This window comes from Diabrotica virgifera, chromosome 3 (genome assembly GCF_917563875.1).
Source record: "Diabrotica virgifera virgifera chromosome 3, PGI_DIABVI_V3a".
Taxonomy (NCBI): domain Eukaryota; kingdom Metazoa; phylum Arthropoda; class Insecta; order Coleoptera; family Chrysomelidae; genus Diabrotica; species Diabrotica virgifera.
This window is the reverse complement of record NC_065445.1, coordinates 116,972,963-116,999,820: the sequence shown is the minus strand read 5'-3', so window position 1 is coordinate 116,999,820 and position 26,858 is coordinate 116,972,963. Positions and strand designations below refer to the sequence as shown.

Here is a 26,858-nt window from a genome sequence, read left to right as displayed (position 1 = left end):
ATCTTGATTATTGTTCCTCTGTGTGGTCTCCATATTATCTAGTCGACAAAAATAAACTTGATAGAGTTCAGCATACCTTTCTCAGATATGTAGCTTTTAAAAAACATATATATCGTACCTACACGGATATTGAATCATTATTGAATATTACTTCATTAGAAACCCGTAGAAAAAGAAAAGGTCTGACAGTCTTATTCAACATTATTAATGGTAAGCGTAGCTGTCCGGATCTTCTGTCAAAAATTAGTCTTTTTGTTCCCACTCAGTCAACAAGACAAACTCAAACTTTTCATATAAGCTTCCATAGATATAACTATACCTACAAGAGTTTTTTACCTTCTTCTTCTTAACGTGCCCTATCAAGTCCCCTTGACGTTGGCGATTAACATGGCGAAACTGTCTCTGTCTCGAGCTATTCTAAATAGGTGTTCTGCTTTCTTTATTTCTGTCCACTCCCGGATATTCTTCAACCAAGAGGCCTGCTTTCTACCAATTCCTCTGCGTCCTTCGATTTTACCCATCATAATAAGTTGAAGAATATTATACCGGTCTCCCCTTACTACGTGTCCAAAATAGGCCATCTCTCTATATTTGATGTTATCAAGCAGCTCGCGGGTAGCATTTGCTCTCTTAAGGACTGCCACATTTGTCAGCATAGCCGTTCATGGTATTTTTAGAATACGTCTGTGCAGCCACATTTCAAAGGCCTCCAAACGGTTAATGGTGGATATTTTTAATGTCCATGCTTCGACACCATACAAGAGGACTGACCAAATGTAGCATTTAATCATGCGCTTTCGAAGTTGAAGTTGCAAGGTATCATTACAGAAGAATGACCTCATTTTTAAAAATGTCGTGCGGGCTATCTCGATTCTACATTTTATCTCTTTATCTGGATCTAGTTGTTCAGTAATATGGCAACCAAGATATTTAAAACTGGGTACTCTCTGAATCATATGACCATCAACATATAACCGTGAATCTTGATGGGCCAAACGGCTAAATACCATGTACTTTGTTTTTGAACAGTTTATATTTAGGCCAAACTCTCTTCCCACTCTGTCAATGGCATTTAAAAGGTGTTGTAATCCATTCATATCATCACTTAAAATAACTGTATCGTCTGCATATCTGATTGTATTTATCAGAATTCCATTAACCTTCACACCCCATTCCAAATTATGCAGCGCTTCCTTAAATATTCTTTACCACGAAAGTTTTTTACCACGAACACTTAGACTTGCGAATTCTCTAAATCACTTGCAATATATTCTGCAATTCCTTGTATAGATTTACAAACCATTTGTTGAACATACAAATATAACTGGATGTTAATAATATAATTTCTATCACCAATTTTTAAGCTTAAACTTTGTTTGTTTTTTTTATATTGTAATGTTATTTCCTTTTTTTTCCCTTTAGCTTTGTTATCTCTGTGGTACTAAGGCAAAACCCGATATGTCAAAAATTATCGATTTTTCGTTTTTAATGCTAATATGTACATTGAGTGATGAAGAATATGATGACAAAACCCTACATGGCTAAACGCATCCATGTAAACAGTAGATGATAAAATTAGTTTCCGATATGTCCACTATTACAACAACAATGCGAACTTTTAAACACATCTGCTGCAAAATCACGTTTTTTGACATATCAGGTTTTGCCTTACCACATATCTAATACATATTGTAATATTTGATCTTTGTGTTGACACTGTTTTTGTTTTTGTTTTTGAAGTTATACTTCTTTACGCGCGATATGAGGGTGAATTTTTATATGTTAAAACCTACGATCCGGGCGCATGCGCATTATAACTTTGTTCTGATTGGATGTTCAAATGACATGTCAAAAATTATCCAATATGGCAGCTGTAGCGCAGCTGTGATTTGGACAGTTGACGGTTTGGTTATGTATGGTTGTTGCGTTTTAAAATTTGTGGGAAGAGAAACAACAAACAAAGGTTAGTTAATAGTTATACTGCCTTTTTAAATAGTTTTCATATTATATTTTTGAAGTTATACTTCAAAATGTTTTAAGTTATGTATGTATCAGTCCAGAAAAGGTGTGGAAAGAATATATTAGTGTTTTTAAATATATTTTTCTACAAACGTGTTAAAAATGCAATTTTTAGGACCCCATAGGAGCGTTAAAAATGCTACTTTAAGGCACTAGTGCTTTAAAATTTTTAAGGCACTGCAGTTAAAAGTGAATTGTCAAATTGTGAAACGTCAAAATATTTATATTTCATTTATTAACATTAATATTGTATTATAATGTTGGTATTCGGAACATATCCGATACCGTATACCGTCCGGCGGATGATTAGTCACTGCCTTATGTCACTCGTTTGTTTACTCATTCTTGTGCGGGATCATTGTTGTTCAACTATTAATAAAGAACTATAATAACTGTCTCTGGCATTATTTATAATATTATACATGGTGGCAGGTGTTCATGTGATTAAAGGTAAAGTGACCAATTAAGAAGAAAATGGAAAATCTTGTTTTTAGACCACCTGAGCCTCTAAGTTTGGATGGCAATGTTTCGGCCAACTGGAGAAAGTTCTGGCAGAAATTTGAAATTTATTCGGAGGCCTCTGGATTAGCCGAGAAAACTGAGAAAAAGAAAGTTGCTTGTTATTTAAGTCTTGTAGGAGATGATGGATTGGAGTTGTACAATACATTTACCATTGAAGGTGATTTGACTCTTGAAAAATTAAAGGACAAGTTTGAGGCATATTGTGCACCCAGGAAAAATGTAATATTTGAAAGATTCTTGTTCAATAGTGTTGTGCAGAAAGAGGGTCAGTCTTTTGACTCATTCGTGACGGAACTTCGTAAAGCCATAAAAACCACAGAGTACCCGAATCAAGATAACATGTTAAGAGACAGGATAGTCATGGGCATTTTTGAAAAGGGCACCCAAGAACGATTGCTTAGAGAAACGTCTCTAACTCTACAAAAAACAATAAACGTTTGTCGTGCTTCAGAAACCAGCAAAAATTTATCAAATTTATCAAACCATCTAAGCAAGCAGATAGTGGTAGTGGTAACAGTAACAGCTCAGGTAACAGAGAATCATGCAGGTTTTGTGGGTACTCTCACCCTCCAAGAAAGTGTCCGGCGTATAACAAAACGTGTGCCAAGTGCCAAGGGAGACATCATTTTGCTAATGTTTGCAAAAGTAAGGGAAAACTTGGATCGGACGAGGCAAGTGGGTCCAAACGAAGGGTACATCATGTCGAAGAACATGAACAGACTGACAGCGAAGGTGAAGAGTTTTATGTAAGCTCATTAGGCAGGCATGTTGGGGCGGTTCATGAGGGCAGCAACCGCATGTGGACAGAGGAGCTCCAGGTAAATGAGCGGAAAATCAAGTTAAAACTAGACACTGGTGCTGAGGTAAGCGTAATGCCATTAAATGTACTGAATCTGGTGTGCCCAGATGCTTGTTTGCTTAAGTCAAAAGTGACTCTAGTTTCATATGGTAGTATTGATTTTAAAACTAGATCTCTTGGTAAAGTTGCATTAAACTGTTATATTAAAAATAATGTAGGTCATGTTTTGACATTTGAAGTTGTAAAAGCCAATGATCAGATACCTCTGTTAGGCCTGGAAGCTTGTGTAACCTTGAATTTAATTAAAAGAATTAATAGTACACAGGTTTATGAAAATAAGGGTGCTAATTTTAAAACGTTTAATGATGTTATTAAGGCTTATCCAACTGTTTTGATGGAAAGTTAGTCAAGTTTCCAGGTCAACATCATATAACTGTAAAAGAAAATGTTGTACCAGTGGTTCAACGTGTAAGGAGGGTTCCTAGAGTTTTATATGCTAGAGTTAGATCAAAATTAATAGAATTAGAAGATCAAGGTGTCATTTCGAAAGTTGATAAGCCCACTAAATGGTTAAACCCTCTTGTCATAGTTGAAAAGAATAATGTAAATAGAGATTTAAGGTTATGCTTGGACCCGACTTATTTGAATAAAGCTATAGAGCGTGAGCATTTTTTGATCCCCACAGTCGATGAAATTGCAAATAAGCTAGGTGGTAAAAATATTTTTACAGTTGTTGATATGAAAGATGGGTATTTTCATGTGCAATTGGATGAACAAAGTTCAGAATATTGCACTTTCGGAACACCTTTTGGTAGGTTTAAATTTGATAGGTTGCCTTTTGGAATATGTAGCGCCCCGGAAGTTTTTCAGAAGTACAACTATGAACTATTTGGTGATTTGGACGGGGTGGGAGTATATTTTGATGACCTCATTATTGCAGGTTCATCTGAGGCTGAGCATGACCAAAACCTTAAGATAGTACTTGCAGATTGTAGATTGCAAAAGGGGTCGATTGGCCCAGTTGACCTTACTACACTGCGACCTATAAGATCTTTTGTGTATACCCTACATCTATATTTTAGTCCAAAAGGTCTAGGCTTCTAAGAAAGTCCATTATCCGTTTTGGAGCTAGGTTTGTAATCTGATCAGGATAAAGGAATACCTGTTCCAGATATTTATGGCGTTGCCGAACAATTACTCTGCAATTGCAGATAATATGTTCTGACGTCTCATCTGCCTCATCGCAGAATCTACATGTCCCACTGTCCAGTATGCCCATTTTACAGAGATGATATCTGAGTGAGCAGTGTCCAGTGAGAATTCCTGTGATTACTCTGAGATCAGATTTCTGAAGCTCTAAGAGTAATTTCGCGTACCGGGCAGAGGGGCGTAATAACCTTTTTGCCTGTCTTTGGCCTGGAACATTTTTCCAGTAGGCTGCACTGAGTTCCTTTTCATATTTTCGAACTTCTTCCATTATGCGGCTTTTTGGTATGCCACAAAATGGTTCAGGTCCGATGAAAGGAGTACAAGCTCCTTCCTTTGCGAGACTATCGGCAATCTCATTTCCGACAATTCCTTTATGCCCTGGCACCCATAGCAACGTTAGTTTGTTGCGACTTGCCAGTTGTCTAAGGGATTGTTTGCAATTCCAGGCTATTTTTGACTCGTAAGTTGTGGACTTCAGAGCCTTCAAAGCAGCCTGACTATCAGATGCAATAAATATTCTTGCTGAGTTGAGGCCTTTCCTTAGGCACTCTTGAGCACAGAACTCTATTGCTAATAGTTCTGCTTGAAATATTGTTGGAGCATTTCCAAGGGCTGCGGATATCCTAATATTAGGACCTGTGATCCCTATTCCTACTCCTTCGTTTGTTTTTGACCCATCAGTATAGTAAGTGAAGGCACCTTTTGTGATTTGAGCGATTTCGTTTTCTGTCAACTCGCGGTCGTTAATAATAACATCTAACGCGAGTTCGAAATTTTGTTTTGCAGGCATTACGTCTGTAGGCATCTTCATGATTTGGGTTGTTCCAGCCCTTAATACCTCAAGATGTCCCGTTAAGTCACTGGGTTTTAGAGATTTATTCTGTGTCAGCCTATAGGCATTTTCTAGAGCGATCCTCTGTACATGTAAATGTAGTGGAGGAAGGTCTAGCATTGCCTCTAAGGCTGCGGTAGGACACGATCTCATTGCACCCGTGATCCCAATACAGGCAAGTCGTTGCACTTTTTGCAACTCGTTTATTGCCTTTTGCTGCTTTGTTTTGGTCCACCAAACCATCGCAGCATAAGTGATAATGGGTCTGAGAACCGTTAAATATGACCAGTAGATCATTTTTGGCTTCAGACCCCAGGTTTTCCCAAAAAGCCTACGGCACATCCAGAAAGCCCTTGTTGCTTTTGTGGTAATATGAGTGAGGTGTGCATTCCACGTAAGTCTCCTATCAAGGATGACTCCTAGGTACTTAACCTCTTCTGAGAAAGAAAGGGTTATTCCATTCATGATCGGAGGCTGTAATGTTAGTTTCCTCCTGTTAGTGAACGGAATAAGTGTCGTTTTGTTGGGATTAACTGATAGCCCTTCCCTCGAACACCAAGGGGTTATAATGTTTAAGGCCTGCTGCATGCGTTCGGCAATAATACCGTCATGTTTGCCTCTAACCACTATAACTAGATCGTCAGCATAGCCCAGAGCACGAAATCCTGCTCTTTTGAGCTTTGTTAGGAGGTCGTCAACCACTAGCGACCACAGTAGAGGTGATAAGACTCCTCCTTGAGGACAACCTTTTACTGCTTTTATAGTAGTTGATTTGCCTCCTAGGTAGGTAATAATTTTCCTAGTGTTTAGCATGGATTGAATCCATTTAGTTATGGAAGGTTGGATACCTTTTGCTGTTGCGGCGGCGCTGATTGATTCATATTAGGTGTTGTCAAACACACCCTCTATGTCTATGAATGCACATAGCGCCACTTCCTTTGATCCTATTGCCTTTTCTATGTCTTTTACGAGACAGTGCAAGGCATCCACGGTGGATTTGCCTGATTGGTAGGCAAATTGTTCTTTGTGAAGCGGTATATTTGTTAAATATTCGCTTCTTATATATGTATCAAGTATTTTTTCCATACTTTTAAGTAGAAAGGAGGTAAGGCTTATGGGTCTATATGACTTCGGCTCCTCTGGAGGGCGTTTACCACTCTTAGGAATGAAGCATATCCTAACCTCTCTCCACTCTTTTGGAATGTAGCCCAAGATGAAGCTCATCTTGAATATTTTGACTAGATGAGGAGTTAATGTATCAACGCCCTGTTGTAGCAGGGCTGGAAAGATACCATCCTCTCCAGGAGATTTGTAGGGCTTAAAGCTATTTATTGCCCATTTAATTCTATTTTTGGTGAAGATTTTTCCCGCTAGGCTTTTTGCAGCTCTTGATGTTCTGTAATTAGATTCATCAAGATTAACTCTTGGGTCATCTTCAATGAGTGTTGACCCAGGAAAGTGAGATTGTAATAAGCAACTCATGCTTTCCTCTATGGTTTCAGTAAACTCTCCGTTTGGCTTTTTTAGAAGTCCAATACCGTTTGAGTGGTCCTTTGAGATTACTTTCTGGAGGCGTACTGCTGGGGCTAATTCAGTTATCACCTCGCAGAATTGCCTCCATGTTCTTCTCTTAGACCCTCTAAGTTCTTTATTGTATTCTGTTAGAGCCTTTTTGTAGTCATCCCAGTTACCTATACTTTTGGCTCTATTAAAAGCTTTACGAGTTTGAGCTTTTAACTTACTGAGTTCCCTGTTCCACCATGGCACATCTCTTTTGACGGCTTTGGTCTTGATGGGACAGGCCCCCTTAAAGCAGCTAATTATCGTACGATTTAGCCAATGTGAGGCACCTTCCAGTTCCTCTATGGTTTCAATCGAATAAGTTACGCCTTCAACATCTGACCTTAGGGTGTCCTTATATGCACACCAGTCAGTATGTTTCGGTATTCGACAGGACTGTATCTGTTCCCGCTCAGCCTCGACATCGAACCTTATGGTTCTATGATCCGACATCGATACCTCATCGGAGACATGCCAGTTCTGTATTAGATTTGTAGCAGAGCAACTAGTTAAGGTGATGTCAAGCACCTCTTTCCTATTTGCAGTGATAAAAGTTGGTTTGTTACCTCTATTGATAATGTCTATATTGGAGTTAGCCAAATATTCTAAAAGGTACTCCCCACGTTTGTTCGTGTTTGTGCTGCCCCATACTATGCTGTGGGAGTTCGCATCACATCCAAGGATAAGTTGTCTGTTCTTTTTGTTGCACCAACTGATGAGGCCTTTCACTTCCTCTGGCGGAGGTTGGTCTTCATCACCCGGGAAATAGGCAGAGGCAATTATAATTTGCCTTTTGCCCCTTTCCGTGGCGAGCTCCACTTCAGCTGTTGCTAAGTCTCTTGTGATAAACTCCGGAACAGAAATGAATTTTAGTTTTTTAGAGATGAGCAAAGCTGCTCTTGGCAAGTCATGCATTTGTGAATAAATCAACTTACATGTATTATTTGGAAGTCCTTTTATAAGTCCTTTGTCAGCCCAGGGCTCTTGAATGAGCCCGATGTCAGTTAAGTTTCTGCTAAAACTCCCGTTAAGCACACTAGTTGCGGCTTTTGCGTGATGGAGATTTAACTGCAGAAACCTAATATTTTTGTTGGAAGCCATTTTACTGGCTTTTGGGACCTTTATCTGATCCCTTTTTGAACTTCGCAGGGCCCTTTTCCTGGGCCCCCTTTTTTGTGGCCATTTTTGCTGCTTCACTAGTTGAAGCAGCTTCTGGCTCACTAGGTTTTGGATGGCCTTTTTTTGGTAATATTCTTACCTGGCCAAATTTATAGTTGGCTTTATAGCCATTTTGTTTCACCCTTTCAGCGGAGTTAGGGTCCATTGAAAGAGTGAGCTCTACAGTAGGGCCTTTGTCAACCCTTCTTACAACTCTCCAATTCTGTGAGTTGAGGTCTTCATTTTGGACCTCTAAGAATCGAAGAATTTTTGCATTCGTGGTGTTCAGACTATCAGGAAGATATGTCACAAAGATCTCGGAGTGAGGAATATTGCTTTCCTCTTCCAGTCTCAGCGAGATACCCTCCTGTGGCTGCAGCTCCTGAATTATGCTTTTAAGCCACTCAACTGTGGCTTTGTCAGCACAAGACAGAAGCATCCAACCCGGTCTGAATTGTAGGTTACTGAATTTAGGCCTAATTGTTGCCTTTGGATCCAGCTCCACTATTTTTTCCAGAATCTTCTCTTTCGTTGCGGCTAGTTGTTCCACTGTTAGTGAAGATTCTGGATGGTTTTTGGGCATTATTCCTACCCTTATTGCAGCTGCAACCTGTCCATAGGATGATTTGTTTTCTTCACCACCGCTGGTTATCCCAACGGTGGTGCCAACTCCCTTTTTCTTAGGATTTTCTGGCGTGCTCTCCTCAGACCGGATCCTCTTGGACCCTTTGCCCTTGGATACATCCTCAGGTGGTTTTTGTATAGGCTTTTGTGCCTGTTGTCGAGCCTCTTCATATTTGAGGCCTTGTTTTAACAGGTACTTAAGCCTTTTACGGGCAGCGCCACTCAGTTTCTCTCTTTCGGCCTTTTTTGGCCCTTGAGCGATACTTTGCTCGTCTCCGCTGCTTTTTAAAAGCTCATCCTCCAATTTATGGCTTGGAACTGGATCCAATTCCATAACCTCGGGATGATTGAGGCTTTGTTCTTCCTCTTTGCCCTCATTGTTTTTAGTTTTTCCTACTTGGTCCATTTTAGTCCCACGAGTAGCTAGGGAATGTATGGTCACTCCCAGCAGAGCCCCGCATGCCGGGAGAAGGCTAATGAAACCTGGGTTTCGCCTGGTACCCGGAGTCCGCATAATCGTGACTAAGCAACCTCTTAGCCCCGCGGCGCAATTCCTGCGCCACGCCAAGCCTTCGGCTTATGCTGTTCCACCTTGGCTTGAGGGGGATTTCTGTGGTTCCCTTCCACTTGGCCAGCCAATCAAGGCAAGCCCCCACATCGGTAAGCACATCCTCTACAACCACCGGCTTACCAACACGGTATATACCGGGCAGGTTTCCACAAGTTTGCATTGTTTCCGGATGCCCGCAGAGGTCCCGAACGATTAGTCCAGTTACCTCTGCACCCACCCGTCTACAACACTCCCTCTCCACGCTGTTGTTCCCGGTATTTGCGTACGCCAGAGCTTCGTTAGCCAGCCTCTTTGTGACGTGTCTAGGGGCCTGGGACCCTATCCACGTCAGCTCGAAGCTGTTACCACCACACACCACGTGGAGGAGAAGTTGGTCTTTGTGCAGCTAAGATAGTACTTGAAAGAGCTAATAAGTTTAATGTTAAATTTAACATTTCAAAAGTGCAATTTAAGCAGCAGAGTGTTAGGTACATGGGTCAAATTTTTTCAGGTAAGGGAATTGAGCCTAATGATAATAATGTAAAAGCAATTCTAGATATGCCTGTGCCAAAATCAAAGGCTGATCTTCCCAGAATACTAGGTATGGCTAATTATTTGAGTAAGTTTGTACCCAACATATCCAAAATCACTGCGTCGTTGAGAGAATTAACAAGTTTAAAGGTCCCGTGGCATTGGTCAACAGAACACGAGCATTCTTTAAATAGACTTAAACACCTACTAACAAGCGCTCCGGTGTTATTTTTTTTTAATCCCAATCTACCTGTTGAGATAGAGACTGATGCTAGTAGGGATGGGTTGGGCGCTTGCGTGTTACAAAATGGACACCCAGTGTCCTTCGTGTCTAGAAGTCTAAATAAAACAGCAAAATTATGCGCATATAGAAAAGGAAACTCTGGCTATCGTGTTTGCCATACAAAAATTTCATTTTTGGCTCTATGGCATGAAAAATATTAAAGTTTCTAGTGATCATAAGCCCTTAGAGTCAGTTTTTCGTAAAAATCTACATTCTGTTACACCACGCTTGCAAAGAATGCTAATCAGGTTACTTAACTATGATTTGAATGTGACATTTAAAGCTGGTAAATATTTATACATTGCAGATACTTTATCTAGGGCCTTTTTAAATTGCAGCGGGCTAAAATCAGATCAGGAATTTGATTTTGCTATTCATTCTTTAGTAACAGAATTACCAATGTCTGATCAAAAAAAGGATAAGTTTAAAATTGAGACAGAAAATGATTCACAATTAAACAAGCTTTTATATTATGTTAAAAATGGGTGGCCTTGATTAAAACTGATATCCCTGAAAACCTGCGTCATTATTTTAAACTTAAAGAACAAATTAACATGTCGTCAGGCTTATTGTTTTTGGATTATAAATTAATAGTACCTAGTTCTTTACATTTAGAGATGCTCAAATTAATTCACGAGGGGCACTTGGGAATCGAAAAATGTAAAGCTCGTGCAAGGAAAATTTTTTACTGGCCAAATTTAAGTAATGATGTAGAATTGTTTATAAAAAAATGCAAAACGTGAAAACATTAGTAGAAAAAATTGTAAAGAAAGTTTACATCCTTTTGATATTCCAGAACGTCCGTGGCAAAGGCTAGGAGTTGATATTTTTTCTTATTCAGATAAATAGTATCTAGTAGTAATGGACGCATATTCAAACTGGTTAGAGATAATTCATATTAAAGATAAGTCTGGTCCAACCATAATATCAAAACTAAAATCATTGTTTTCCAAATTTGGAGTTCCTGATACTCTTGTCGCTGATAACATCCCATTTAATAGCTCTTGTTTTCGAAGCTTTGGTCAGGAATGGAATTTTATCATTGTGACAAGAAGTCCAAATTATCCACGTGCCAATGGATTAGCGGAAAAAGCGGTGTCCATTGCAAAGAATATGATAACAAAGTGCCTTAATGATGGCACTGACATACATATTGCGTTACTTCAGTATAGAAACACACCACTTAAGTATATGGACTACTCTCCATCGCAGCTCCTTATGAGCCGTGTTTGCAAAACAAAATTGCCGGTTTCCAATGTGTTGCTACGTCCAAGTTTATGTGAAAATATTAAAGAGAAATTGATCGCTAAGCAGGGGCGGTTTCTCCATTGGTTCACTTGTGCAGTGAACACCCAATAAAAGTTCAATAAAATACAGTTTTTTTAAATCTCATAAATATTAAAACATCATTAAAATATTTTTTTTAATTTCTTAGAATCATTAACATATAACTTTATTTATTAATCATATTTATTTGCTCTACGCCGCTGGATGTACTTGGTAAGTGCAGATGACTTATGCTCGGGTGCAGAATTCAAATTGAACCAGCCACTAGTAACCTACCGCTATTAGTTAGAGAGAGAAATCTTAAATCGGTGAAAAAGAATTTCGCCTATATAACAGCAAGAATTTGTGCAGTGCACCTAGAGACCAGTGAAGCGTTTTGGCACGTTTCGGTTCACAGTTTGGAATTTTCTGTTGTGGGTTCTAGTTAAATACGGTTAAATCTTAAATACAATATTAATAGTTTTATGATGGAGCCTTATTCAGTGGATTTTATAAAAGAAAATGCAAATAGTTTTGAAAATCGACTTCTTTGTATATATTTTTAATAATTAATGACAACATGGATTAGGCCTAATAAAGAAACCATGCAAAAAAACGCGCCTTGCATTTTACCTCAATGGTGGTGTGGAAATGAATGCATTATTTAATCGAAATTAGTTACAGATTTTATGTATACCTGCCATACATAAATAACAAAAAATGATTGGTATCCCACAATATTTAAACAGGCGAAGGACTCTTGATAATTTTTCACGAACGCCTATGCAATAAGTAAATATATAATTTGGTCAGAAGTACGAAAGTATAATAGATTCACCAATCCGCTGGTCCGCTGGGTTTAAGCTGTTGATTCGAAATGTTGATTAAATTCGAAAATATGATCTTGATAAACTTTTATGCGATTGCGCGTCTAAATTAATCATAATTAAGAGTTGGCGCAATGATACGAAATGACCGTTAAATTGAAACGAATCTATTCATGTAAGTTTTATCGAATTTGAGTAACATTATAATATTCCATAAGATGTGCGCGGTGTCCTTTAGACAAAAAAGGGCGAGATCCCAAAAATTTTTCGCCTGTGCCACAATTGCCCGCGGCTTTTATTCACCGTTTCTATAATTACATCCCTTAATTGAACACCCATTTTAAATTACCACCAGCCGCCACTGTCGCTAAGCAAAGAAAGAATTTAGATTATTATAATCAACATGTGAGAGACTTAAAAGAGTTAGATATTGATAATAATATTACGGTTTATAACCATGTAAAGAAATGTTGGGAACCAGGCAGGGTTGTAGCAAAGCATGATTCACCTAGGTCATTCTTGGTAGAAAATAAAGAGGGGAGTGTTGTTAGAAGAAATCGTGTGGATCTTCGACCATCACCCAATACATTCAGGGTGGATAACCCCATTTTGAATGAAGAATTTGAAGGGGATGATATTTCTTCTGATAACAATCCACCCAAGACGTTACCTATAATAAATAGATCCTCAGAGCAAAACATCCTGTCTCCCACACCGTTTGCTCAACCTTTAAAGGATAATGTAAACAAGGAAGTAGCACTAAATCAAGCGCCTCAGCCTTCAGCTGTGGTCATAACTAGGTCTGGTAGACAGGTTAAGAAACCTAGTAGGTTTAATTTGTGAATTAAAACCAGTTGTATTTTACTCCTAATGTTAAAGACCTTTGTCATTTAAAAGGGGAGATGTATTATAATGTTGGTATTCGGAACATATCCGATACCGTATACCGTCCGGCGGATGATTAGTCACTGCCGTATGTCACTCGTTTGTTTACTCATTCTTGTGCGGGATCATTGTTGTTCAACTATTAATAAAGAACTATAATAACTGTCTCTGGCATTATTTATATTATACAAATATTAATAATACAACTTGCGCAATTTGAAAAAGGTGGTTTAAAAGGTTTTTTATTATAATTTTTTGTCTTTGGATTTGTCTTCCTTGGGCGTAAAATAATAAAACATCTATTTTTATATTTCAAATTTAGATTGCAAATCTCCTCGTCTTGTACGACTCTCGTTCCGTGCGATCTGAAGCGTACGAGAAAGTTTGAGTGAGACGCACGTTTACAGTCATTATTTTATTTGTTGGCTTCGTTTTTGTTGATTTTTGCCCTAAATTAAATTTTAGTCTTTTTAAAGATCGGTGAATGTTATGTTCGTTGATTGCAGTACTATTAGCTTTGTGGAAATATATTGTTTTGTAATGTAAAATTCTGAAAACATTGAACTTCTGTTTCTAGGTGTTTATTATAAAATTCGTTGAGGAGGTAGAAAAATACCCTCAACTGTATAATGCAACTGTATAAAAATGTAATAATACCGTACTTTTCACAGATCGAAATAGTAGTTTTGGTTACTATATAAAAAATGCATTAATTTATAAAAACAGAATCGACTACCGTGCAATTCTGCAAACTTACTACCCTTAATTGACTTGTTGGCATCATTTGGCGGTGCCTAAAAGTGTTTCTGTATTGTGGAGCTGTTAAAATAGAATAAATTGTATAAACTTAAAATTATTGAAAAATTCTTATAAAATTCTAGGTGGCCTATTTTTAATGATGAACAGTGTATTTTCAGTCTTTACATGTTCTAAAATATTACATTTTTAGTTACAGATAATTCATCATGTCAGCGTAGAGCAAATGTAAAAAAGTTAACCTTTAGTGAATTAGAATTACTAGCAAGCACAAATTTAAATTTAAGCGAACTTCACAAACTCAAGGAAATCTTACAGAATCCAACAGTAGCCAATGAATATAGTTACAATAATTTGAACATTATCGATAACCTTCCATCAACAAGTGCGAGCAACATTGATTTTGTCAATATCAATTCAGGAGAAATGAATGAGAAGACTGTTAATCTGACTGTTCCTGAACACATGGTCTCTCAAAATGTACCACCTAAAGATATTCTGAAAGATACAACATCTACGAATGAAACAACAACTACTTTTTTTCAACAGCCATTACCAGCGGTAGATATAGTAGATAAAATGAATGAGAGTGATACAGCTGAGTGTCCAGCAGAAGAGGAGGAACTTGAAAGGTAAATATTTATGTTATAAGTTTTTTTTAGGAGGCCACAGTAGCACGTCATCAAAATGGAAAACACGTTCCAAGATTGCGGCTTTAATTTTGAAGATTTTGTTGAGATATTTGGCATACATATTCGTAATATAGCAAAGAATGGTGGTACAGAGCCCAATTTGAGAAATATGTTAGTATGTGGAAATTACTGTATAATATTAAATAAAATATTACAAAAACGAGACTGTACCGCCTGTAAGAAGAACAAATAAAAAACACTTTCTTCAAATAAACTTTTTTATCCCATGCCTAGATTTTGTGTCATATTCCAGCTTGATTCTTAGTTGTAAGTTCAGCTGAGAGTTGCTCAGAATAGATCTAAGTTTCATAAATGCTCCTCTTGCAATTTCTATACGAGTTTTAATATTTTCATCCGGATTTAGTGTCGTTTATCCAACATCCTAGGTATTTAAAATGGTTAACTTTTGTTATTGATTCATCACTGACAATTAGTTGCATATGGCCGACGTCTTGTTTACTAACCACAAGTAACTTTGTCTTTGTTGCATTTATGTTAAGTCCGTTATTGGAGCATTCTCTAGTGACTCGATCTATAAGGAATTGAAGATTTTCGATATTTTCAGCCATGATCGCGGTGTCGTCTGCATATCTGATGTTAATAGTTTCTCCTCCGATTCGAACTCCACATTGTCCCTCCAAGGCTTCATTAAAAATTATTTCTGAGTATACGTTAAACAAAGTTGGGGATAACACACAACCCTGTCTGACACCTCTTTGAATGCAAATTTTGTCTGTTTCTTTGCCGTCTACCAGAATAGAAGCTTCTTGATTCCAATATAGATGTTGTAAAAGTCTCAGATCTTTATCATCTATTCCAATCATTTCTAGATATTCAAACAACCTATCATGTTGAACTCTATCAAACGCTTTCTCAAAATCTATAAAGCAGACGTAAATTGGTTTCTGTACTTCCCATGATCGTTGAAGTAATGTTAACATTGAGAACAAAGCTTCCCTTTTTCCCAATCCTTCTCTGAAACCGAATTGTTTGTTTCCCATTGTCTCTTCACATTTCTGCTTGATTCTATTAAGAATTTTCTTAAGAAGTAGCTTGAGAGAGTGGCTCATGAGACTAATTAGTCTAAAGTCTTTACATGATGATGTATTAGGTTTTTTTGGGAGTGGAATAAATGTAGACTCTAACCATATCTGTGGCATCATTCCAGTCTCGTATATATGGTTATAAATGTTTGTTAGTTGTGAGACATTGTCGTCATCCAGAAGTTTGAGCCAGTCTGATGGTATTTGGTCAGGGCCTGGAGATTTCCCATTTTTGCTCTGTTTGATGGCTTTCTCTACTTCGGCTTTTAAAATACTAGGACCAGTATTCGTATACTTTGTGGTGTTAAGTGGTGGCCTCGTATCCAGGAAGAGCTCTTTTATACAGGGTATTTCATTAATAATTGTCCATATAGTAACTGAAGAAACCTTAGCACAAAATACGAAGATTTAACCTAAAACACTTACATAAAATGTGGTTCCTTACTGAGTTACAGGGTGTTTTATCTAAAAATTTAAAAACTATTTTTGCTCAGCATTTTAAAACTATTCGACGTATCCTTTTCATACTTGGCAGAAAGTGTAAGTACTATACAAACTACTAAATTACGTTAAACAAACGTTTCTGGCTATTACCAGAGGCGTACGACGGGGGAAAGTGAATGGTTGACCCTTTCCAAATTCTACGCCACTGGCGGCATTGCTATTTTAGTTCAATTTTTGGATTCTCCAATACTTTCTATGAAAATAATATACTCTTCATTCGTAACGATAAAGTCATTAGTTTTCGAGATCTTTGAAGTTAAAAATGAAACGACCGGTATTTTGATTAATGTATCGTGTCGCTTCCTTTTTAATTTCAAATATCTCGAAAACTAATCATTTTATCGTTACGAATGAAGAGTATATTATTTACATAAAAAGTATTGGAAAATCAAAAAATTACACTAAAATAGCAATTTCGTCAGTTGCGTAGAATTTGGGAAGGGTCAACCAGCCACTAGGCCCCTGTCATACGCCTCTGGTAGTAGCTAGAAACGTTTATTTATCTTAATTTAGTAGGGTGTACAGTGCCTACACTTTCTGCCAAGTATGATAAGGATACGCCAAATAGTTTTAAAGTACTGGGTACAAATAATTTTTAAATTTTAATCATATGAATCATATTGTTACGCGATTGACTCTACTATTTTATTTATTTATATCTTTAGGCACTAAGTTTAATTTTAAATAAAGGAAGACTTACTTATATTATTTTATTTACATCACTTATTTATTTTAATAATTACAAATAACACCAACTAACACATCTAATTTATTTACAACTCAAATTTATGATTTAATTAACTAAACATACTTCCGATAACTAATAAATACATTTCACTAAATCCGAATCGAATACAATTATATCACGCGTCGCGGCTCGTTTATTGACTGACTGCTGCTGCTTAAACATCCGCTTATATAGATACGGCTCTGCTTCGAGAACGTTTAGAAGGCCTGAGGCAGGTCTCCGCCTATCATCGGGGAAACTTCTGGATTAGCGGAGACATTACTCGTCGATGACGTGTCGCTGTTGTTTGTTGACTACTAGGGGCAGGGCCGGCCTCAGTTAGAAATTCGTCACATTGCCCCCTCCTTAAAAGATGGTTCCTCCTGGAACCTTGTCAGGACTGGAACTGGATGCTGGTATCGGCAACTGGACCCTCTTTTACAACTCCCAGTTGTATAAAAGTGACAGGGGACGGTCTTCTCTCCGCACCAGTAATCTTCTCTCCGCACCAGTAACTATGCGGATTGCAACAGACTAACACCTGGACCTCGGTGTCTTGGAAAATTTCTTCTACCATATTTCGGATAACTCTCCAGTCTAATTGGCTGCATTCTAACTTTGGCATGGCTAACTTTTGCACGTCGGACTCCAACACGTGCTCTCTCAATTGAATTAATGCATCCCATACATCTTGGTAGGTAGGTTGGTCACGGACAGTGTCTTTTGTTACCAGATAGAATAGGTAACGTGATGCATCTTGGAGTTTCAATGCTTTGCCAGGAGCTGGCAGTTGGCATTGAAGTTCTGCAACTCGACCAAACTTCCTTCGGAAGGCGGATGCCAACCCTCGTGCGTCTTTGATACTGGCCGGGATGGTATGGGCCAGCGAATAGTCATCGGGAAGTGCGAGAAGATCTCGCTTTTCTTCAGTGGTAACACCATGTCTTGCTTTACCGGTACCTCCGTAGACACCCATGAACTCTTCAAAGGTAAGGTCAGGTATTCCTCGAATTTGGTTGACTTCCACTTCTTCATCTACGTCGTGGTCTCCCTCGTACGGCGCCAACCGGTTATGGTGGACTATCATCGGCTTTCCCCTAGGAATCTTGCTTATTCGGTAGATAACGTCATTGATTTTCTTGACAATGAGGTACGGACCCTCCCAGAACTGCTGCAACTTGGGGGAACAACCTGTTCGCTTCTTTGGATTATAAAGCCAGACTTTGTCGTTCTCCTTAAAACATCCCTTCTCGGCTTGGGTATCGTATCGTTTCTTCATGCGGTCGCTAGCGATCTGAAGGTTAGACCGGACCAACTCATGTATATCGTCCATTCTTCTTCGTAATTCATTCACGTAATCCTCACCAGCAACATCTTCTCCAGGTCGACATCCAAACTCTAGATCACAGGGTAGACGCATCTCACGTCCAAATAGGACTTTTGCTGGTGTTTGGCCAGTTGATTCATTAACAGCAGATCTATAGGCCATTGCGAAGAACGGAAGGTACTGGTCCCAGTCTCGTTGATGATTGGACACCATCTTTGTCAAATACTTGCCGACTGTCCTATTCATACGCTCCACCATTCCATCCGATTGCGGGTGATAGGCCGTGGTCCTTGTCTTCTTCATGCCTAGTTTATCACAGATTCCTTGAAATAGATCGCTCTCAAAGTTCCTTCCTTGGTCACTATGGATCTCCAGAGGTACTCCAAATCGGCTGATGCAGTCTTTGATTAACACATCTGCAATAGTGGCGGCCTTCTGGTCTGGAATTGCGTAGATCTCCACCCACTTCGTGAAGTAATCCATTATCACCAACATGTATTTGCATCCATTGTCACTTTCTGGAAATGGCCCGGCAATATCCAAAGCTATTCTTTCAAACGGACTTCCAACATTGTACTCTCTCATAGGAGCCTTTCTTTTCCGGTAGGGCCCGTTACTTGTAGCACAGGTAGTACATTTCTTACACCAGTCCTTCACATCGTCGGAACTATTCATCCAATAAAATCGTTCCCGAATTCTCTGAAGGGTCTTCTTTACACCAAAATGCCCTCCTGATGGACTGTCGTGTAACTGACGAAGTACTTCGGCTACTCTGCTCTTTGGAATCACCAACTGTGTTCTCCTCACCGAACCATCATCATTTTCTATTACTCGTTTAAGCAAGCTGTCTTCCAAGATAAATGAGTCCCACTGGGCCCAATACGTCTTAACTACTGAGCCTAGGCTTGATATTTCTTGCCAAGATGGTCGACGATTTTCTTCTTTCCATTTTCGAATCTTCTGTAAAACTGGATCTTTTTCTTGTTCTTCCTTGATCTTGGTAGGCGTCCACTCGTCGTTGACCACTGTTGTTCTTAGTACTGCTGCTTCCTTTGACTCTGTTTTGTTGCAATGGGAACATTCTGCTGGACACGGTCTTCTAGATAGAGAATCAGCGTTCCTGTGGCTAACTCCGGCCCGATGCTCGATCTTGAAATCATATTCTTGAAGTCGTTCAATCCATCTGGCTATCTGACCCTCTGGATTCTTAAACTGCATTAACCATTTAAGGGCGGCATGGTCGGTTCGGATTAGAAACTTCCTTCCGTAGAGGTATTGATAGAAGTGTTCCACTGATTTTACTACTGCTAGAAGTTCTCTTCTCGTGACGCAATAATTTCGTTCAGGTTTTGAAAGCACTTTACTAAAATATCCAAGGACTCGTTCCTGTCCTCCTTGGATCTGCGACAGCACTCCTCCAATTCCCACATTGCTTGCATCCGTATCTAAGATGAACTCTCCTTCTGGCAGTGGATACCCTAATATTGGCGCTGTAATTAAATGCCTCTTCAAAGTTTCAAAGGCCGTTTGGCAGTCTCCATCCCAGCAATAATCCCTTGCTTCCTCTGTAAGTCGCGTTAATGGCTTAGCGATATCTGCAAACTTCTTAATGAATCTCCGGTAGTAAGTACATAGTCCCAGAAAACTTCTCACTTGATGTTTATCAGTTGGTTCCGGCCATTCCTTAATGGAATCGATTTGACTTTACTTTGAAATAGCTGGCATTTCTTGGGATTTAACATTAACTGGGCAGCTTTAAGTCGATTAAAAACGTCTTCTAAATTCTTCAGGTGGTCTTCAAACGTCTCCCCCAAAACGATTATGTCGTCTAAATACACCAGGCACGTCTTCCAAGATAACCCTCTCAACACATTTTCCATAAGCCTCTCAAATGTTGCAGGAGCATTACAGAGTCCGAACGGCATAACGTTGAATTCCCATAATCCAGATCCTGTCGTAAAGGCCGTCTTCTCCTTGTCCACTGGATCCATTTCTACCTGCCAATATCCAGACTTCAAGTCCAACGTAGAAAACAATTTACTTCCAGCCAGTGTGTCCAACGTGTCGTCGATCCGAGGCAGAGGATAACTATCTTTCTTGGTAACATTGTTGAACAAACGGTAGTCCACACAGAATCTCGTAGTTCCATCTTTCTTCTTGACCAGGACCACCGGAGAGACCCATGGGCTCGTAGAAGACTCTATCACCCCGTCTTTCTTCATTTCTTGAACAATCCTTTCAGCTTCCTCTCTCTTTGCCTGTGGTAATCGTCGAGCTGTTTGACGAATTGGCCTAGCGGTACCAGTGTCAATTTTATGTTTGACAACTGTCGTTCTTCCTGTCTTTCCTCCTTTCGGTACGAATATATCACGATATTGCCTAAGAAATTCCCTTAATTTTCTTTTTTCCATTTGATTTAGAGACTGGCCTGCAACTGCAACCATTTGGTCGAACTTGTCGTTGGAATTATCTGATGTTGTCGTCTGACGGATTATGGACGTCACGGGTACACAAGTTCCTACTTTTGTCTCCTTCTTGATGGTCACTGGGTAGTCATTGACATTAATCAATCTCACGGGAATTTCTTTAGCAGAAGTAACCAATTCCTTTCCAATTATGATTCCTCGGCCAACCTCCTCGTCGTGGTTCCATGGCTCCATCATAACAGGCGTTCCTTCTTCTACAGTTCCCTGTAGCCGCGCTACGATGATCGTTTCACTCCTCGCAGGCACAACTGTATCTTCTTTAATGGCTGCTAGCACAGTGCTGTCATCATGTGGATGAAGAAATACCTCCTCGTTGCCAACTTTGATTACCCTGTTCGTAAAATCCAATTGAAATCCATGCAAATTCATTACGTCCATTCCTAATATAACATCTTCTTCGATGTCTGCAACTATGACAGTATGGACGAACTTTTCTGCTCCAATCCCTAATTGTATCTGGATTTCTCCGTGGATGTTGGCATTTTCACCTGTGGCAGTCCGCAGTAGCAACCTCGTTGGTAAGAGTTTCTTACGGCTGTTTAAAACTGACGGTCGCATAATGGTCCTGGTTGCTCCGGTATCCACCAACAATGTATACTTTTTACCATTTATTTCTCCATCCACATATACACTATCTTCACGACATTTCAAAGAAGCTATTAGTATGAGAGGGTCTTTGGAAAAGTTGCGGGTCGAAGCTGCCCCCCTAAGGCCGACCCGTTTTAGTTTTCCTGCTGGTGAGTCTCTTGATTGTTATTGTACCTAGGGTACTTACACGAACTCCGTACGTGTCCCATTTCCCCACAGTTCCAGCACCTTATGGTCTCCGTTTTCTTGGATGCAATGTCTTTCATCATATTAACAAGCTGGTCAAGTTTGTCCTCATCCTGTTCTTCTTTCACAGTCCTCACTTTACTGTACCCACCAGAGGCCTGGGTAGCTGATTCGTATTCGAGAGCGGCAGATAAGACATCGACCAGCGTCTTGTGACGAGCTAATCGCAGTGTTCTTTGCATTTCATGATCACGCAGGCCATCAATAAATGTTTGAACAGCCAACTTTTCCGTCATGCCTTCGGGAGCTGTTGGATATGCATATCGTACCAACCTGGCAATATCGACCTCGTATTCTTGAAGAGCTTCATCTTTCTTTTGTCTTCGATTTTTAAACTGCGACTGATAGACATGCTCTAAATGTTCGTGCCCGTATCGCATATTCAGTCTCTTCTTCAGCTGCTCGAAGTCATCTGTCTCCTCTACGGCTATGGTCTGGAGGACATCCAAAGCGTCGCCTCGAAGAGCAATAGTGAGGTTTACAGCTTTTTCTTTTTCGGACCATCCGTTCGCTCTGGCCGCAGATTCGAACTGTTTCATGTAGTTGTTCCATGATGACTTTCCGTCGAAATTTGGCACCTTAACACGAGCATGACCTCCACACCCTAACACTATGGACCGTGGCTCCAATTTGTATTTGGTTGCATCATCTTTAATATCTGTTAAGATGGGTTCCACCACTTTGTCCACTTTTTCAGTTTCTTCCAGTTTCTTTTCTATTTCCTTGATCTTTTCTTCAAAAGTAGATTTTATGGACGATATCTTGTCGTCGAAATCCGAAGTGATCTTAGAGATGTTAGCAGAGATCTCGTTAGTCATTTTGCTTTCAAGGGATGAAATATCACCCGAAACTTTCTTCTCTAACGATGCAATGTCTGTCGAAACTTTCAAAACATCCGAGGAAACTTGGGAGATTTCACTAGAAACTTTGTTCTCTAACGACGTAATGTCTGTCGAAATTTTCAAAACATCCGAGGAAACTTGGGAGATTTCACTAGAAACTTTGCTCTCTAACGATGTAATTGACGAAATTAAAGCAGCATGCTTGTCTTCAAACACGTAAGTTTCTGGATCATGACCCTCTTCTTTTAGTGCGTTCTTCAGACGTTCAACTAGATAAGCCTTTTTGCCAGTAGAACTCAGGTCCCTTTCTTCCAATTCAAGTCTCAGGTCTGCAATTGTTAGCTTACACAAGGAAGGCATGATCACACACTTTATTTATTACGATTTATATTTTATTTATTTTTAAAGGTTCCACACTCTATTTAAACCGAAAATTTACGTTGAATTGATTTATTTCAAGTATCCCACTTCTGACACCATTTTGTTACGCGATTGACTCTACTATTTTATTTATTTATATCTTTAGGCACTAAGTTTAATTTTAAATAAAGGAAGACTTACTTATATTATTTTATTTACATCACTTATTTATTTTAATAATTACAAATAACACCAACTAACACATCTAATTTATTTACAACTCAAATTTATGATTTAATTAACTAAACATACTTCCGATAACTAATAAATACATTTCACTAAATCCGAATCGAATACAATTATATCACGCGTCGCGGCTCGTTTATTGACTGACTGCTGCTGCTTAAAAATCATCCGCTTATATAGATACGGCTCTGCTTCGAGAACGTTTAGAAGGCCTGAGGCAGGTCTCCGCCTATCATCGGGGAAACTTCTGGATTAGCGGAGACATTACTCGTCGATGACGTGTCGCTGTTGTTTGTTGACTACTAGGGGCAGGGCCGGCCTCAGTTAGAAATTCGTCACAATATCATAAATTAATCAAAATAACTGTGCCGTTTCATATTTAACTTCAAATATCTCGAAAACTAATAACTTTATCGTTACCAATGAAGAGTATATTATTTACGTAGAAAGTATTGGAGAATCTAAAAATGGCACTAAAATAGTAATTTCTCCAGTGGCGTAGAATTTGAGAAGGGTCAACCATTCACTATCCCCTGTCGTACGCCTCTGGTAGTATCTAGAAACGTCTGTTTATCATAATTTAGTAGGGTGTATAGTAGTCGCACTTTCTGCCAAATATGAAAAGGATACGTCGAACAGTTTTAAAATGATGAGCAAAAATAATTTTTAAATTTTTAGATAAAACACCTTGTAACTCAGTAAGGAACCACATTTTATTTAAGTGTTTTAGGTTAAATCTTCGTATTTTCTGATAAGGTTTCTCCAGTTACTATATGGACAATTATTAATGAAACACCCTGTATAGTTAGTCCATTCTTCCTTTTTACTTTATCGTACTATATACGTAGTATAGTATATTACTTTATCGTACTATATACGTAGTATAGTATAATAGATAAAGTTATAGGATCGTGCAAAAATTTTTTTTTCAGATTTCACTTTTTTTTTACGTTTTGAGTCCCCCTGAGTCTAAAAAGCAAATAAAAAAAACATGTCGGAAGTATGTACGTACGTATGTACGTACGTATGTCGCCACCGCCCAGCAAAAACTACCGGACCGATTTCAATGAAATTCGGTATGAGTAAGTTTAAGAGAATTTTGTCGAGAAACTAAGCTTTTAAAAAAAATCTCTCAAAGGGGGGCCGAAATAGGGGGGTTATTTAGGGTCCATTTTTGCAAATTTTGACCGAAACGAATGAAATTTAACTCAAAGTTAGCTCATTGATAGGTTAATCTAAATACGAAATTTGACATTTCCAAATTCAAAATGGCGGCCAAAATGGCCGACTGCCCACCCGACACATTTCTCTACCTATCTAAAAACTTGTTTAAGATAAGTTTAATTTGAAAAAGTCGTTATATAGCCTAAAGATGGGGCTCTAAGAGGAAGATTATTATTTTTCAGAAAAAGTTATGGGTTGCCTATATTTAAGGGGTCAAAATTTGACATAATTTTGAACTAGATTTTCTCAAAAATGGCTCCAAGGAATTTGTTTATTTTTTGATGTAGTTTTGATATCCTCTAGGTAAATGGAATGCCATCAGCCAGATTTCTTAATTCCCCATAAGAGGGGAGTTTGAATTTTTTATAAAAAAATATTCGGCTGCCCGTAACTTCCTTTGTAATAGAAACTAAAATCTGAAATTTTGCAGATATACATGATACTTTATTATCTATTATAACAATAAATTTTACCCAAAATATGGCTTCCGGTTGAAACGGAAATGAAAAAAAAATCTTAATTTTTTTAGATACGCCCTGTATATTTTTACATATTTTGAAAGAATCCAAAATTACCTTTCCAATGACATAAAACTCGTTGCTGTAGCTCAAAAACTCGAAAAGTTACAGTAAATAGAAATTTTGCTATAATCTTGTGTGTGTTCTCTCTCACGCGATGATAGCAGAGCATTATTATAGGGCAGTGAATGAGGGTACTTGGCTCCGAATTCCATCCTACTACATCGATGTACTTGATATTTTCACAGAAGGTAGGGAATTGCTCAAGAAACAAAATCTACCCTATATACTATGGCGCTTTTTATCTTGGGGCGGTTCCCACCCCTTCAAGGGGGTGAAAAATTTGTTGGTCAAAATAACGAAAGTGGCTAGAAAACCTATTTCTAAGCAAAAACTGGTCTATACTTTTTTTTTGAGAACTCGATACTTTTTGAGTTATGCGTAGTTGAAAATTGGCCATTTTCATTGAAAAATTACACCTTTTCGGACGGTTTTTTGTGAATACCTTAAAAACTATACATCGAACTAAAAACACTGTACAAAACATTTTTTTAGATTATAAATAATAAAGAGATTCGTTCCTTCGTAAATGTTCTGTTAATAATACAAAAAGATATATGGTAGGTGAAAAAGAGTTTGCTTTTTTGGTGCATGCTCAAATTGGTGTATTCAAGTTGAAATAACAGAGGAACGGTAGGTTTTAGGTGTGTAATGCTATCAACGCCTTTTGTAGTGTTTGAAAAGGCCTTTAAAACGAGCACCGTTAGATCGACGCTGTCAAGCCAAAACGGCATAAACGACAATAAATTGATTTTTCAAGAAAGCCAAAAAACTGATTATTTTTATTTTTACCAATTCTGCTTATCTGCACAGTGACTAAAAAAATTGGTGATTTTTTTTTTCAAATTTTAATATTTTATGAACATTAATGTGGCTGAAAATACTGTCTGAAATAAATTAAAAACTAGAAAATGGCGCTTATGTCCAATCAAGATATAACATTGGTGAATATGCCAAACGTACCTCTGGCGTTTGTGTCGATCGCATCGTTGTAAGGTTAGCCAATATGGCGCTTAAAAGGGATAGTTTAAACATATTGTACAAATCTCATTGTTGTCTAATTACTTCAAAGATAATACAGTAACATTTTCGAAAGCAATCAAAGATAAATCTAGTTAAAATTGAAAAACCATCTTAATTGATTCTTTGCATTTTTGCATAAAATTTGATTTTTGAGCATGTTCCACCAATTTTAAATAGAAATAAACATCATATTTAGATTCAGCGACCTCGAAAACATAAAGAACCATCAAAATTTGTCATTCACCTTAAAGTTGATTTTCGTGGTCGGTATAACATCATTTTAGAGGTTGCTGCCGCTTGCCTAACACTAGGTGTGCGATTTTTAAAGTCATATAACTTTTTTCCTATTACATATTTTGACTGGAAATTTTTCAGAAAACTTCTTCATCACTTATATTTTAATACTGTATTGGTTAAAATTATAAGCTAAAAACTTCGTCGCTCAACTTTTTTAATTAAACATGAAACTAACGAAATCTGACGACAAAATGTTTAAAAATTAATAACTCCTTTTTGAATTCGTTTAAACACTTTAGACAAAGCTCGTTGGTATCTAAATACTTAAAAAATGACACAGTAAAATTTTCAAAAGGAAATATTTACAGCGACCAAAGATACAGTGAGGTAAAGTTGAAAAATCATCAAAATTGATTTTTTGAATTTTTACATGAAATTTGATTTTTGAACATGTTCCACCAATTCTAGATAAAAATAAACTTCATATTCGGATTCAGCTACCTCGAAAATATAAAGAATTATAAAAATTTGCCATTCACCTCCCATGGTCGCTTTTTCGATTTCTAAGCCTCAAATTAGGAGTGTGCCGTTCGCCGCCGTGTAAGTGAGCTATGGAGTGACGTCAGAATTACGCCTCTTTTCGCTTTGACAAGTTGTTGCTAAATCAGTTTTAAGCGTACCCTAATTATTAATTGTAATTCTATATTTTTGATAGATTAATAATATAATTTGTGTGTTAATTTTAATTGATTTCATATTTTTAGTTTTGATTTGATTTTGTTCTAGTGTTACTTTTAGGTGATATTATTCTAGGTATATAAGGTAAGAAATACTTAAATTTTTAAAATATGTTAAACAATGTTGTTTTGAAGCTATTTTCTTGTGGCATTTTTGTAACTAACTATTTTTAATGG

General features: G+C 38.1%; 1 protein-coding gene across 1 annotated transcript in view; it reads left to right on the top strand.

Moving 5' to 3' along the window:
• Nucleotides 1-26,858, top strand: part of LOC114338946 (DNA-directed RNA polymerase, mitochondrial) — a 101,371-nt gene that overhangs the window by 8,862 nt on the left and 65,651 nt on the right. The window contains exon 3 of the mRNA XM_050646872.1: nt 14,015-14,453. Within this exon, the coding sequence (XP_050502829.1) occupies nt 14,015-14,453 (439 nt within the window). The remainder of the gene's footprint in view (nt 1-14,014; nt 14,454-26,858) is intronic.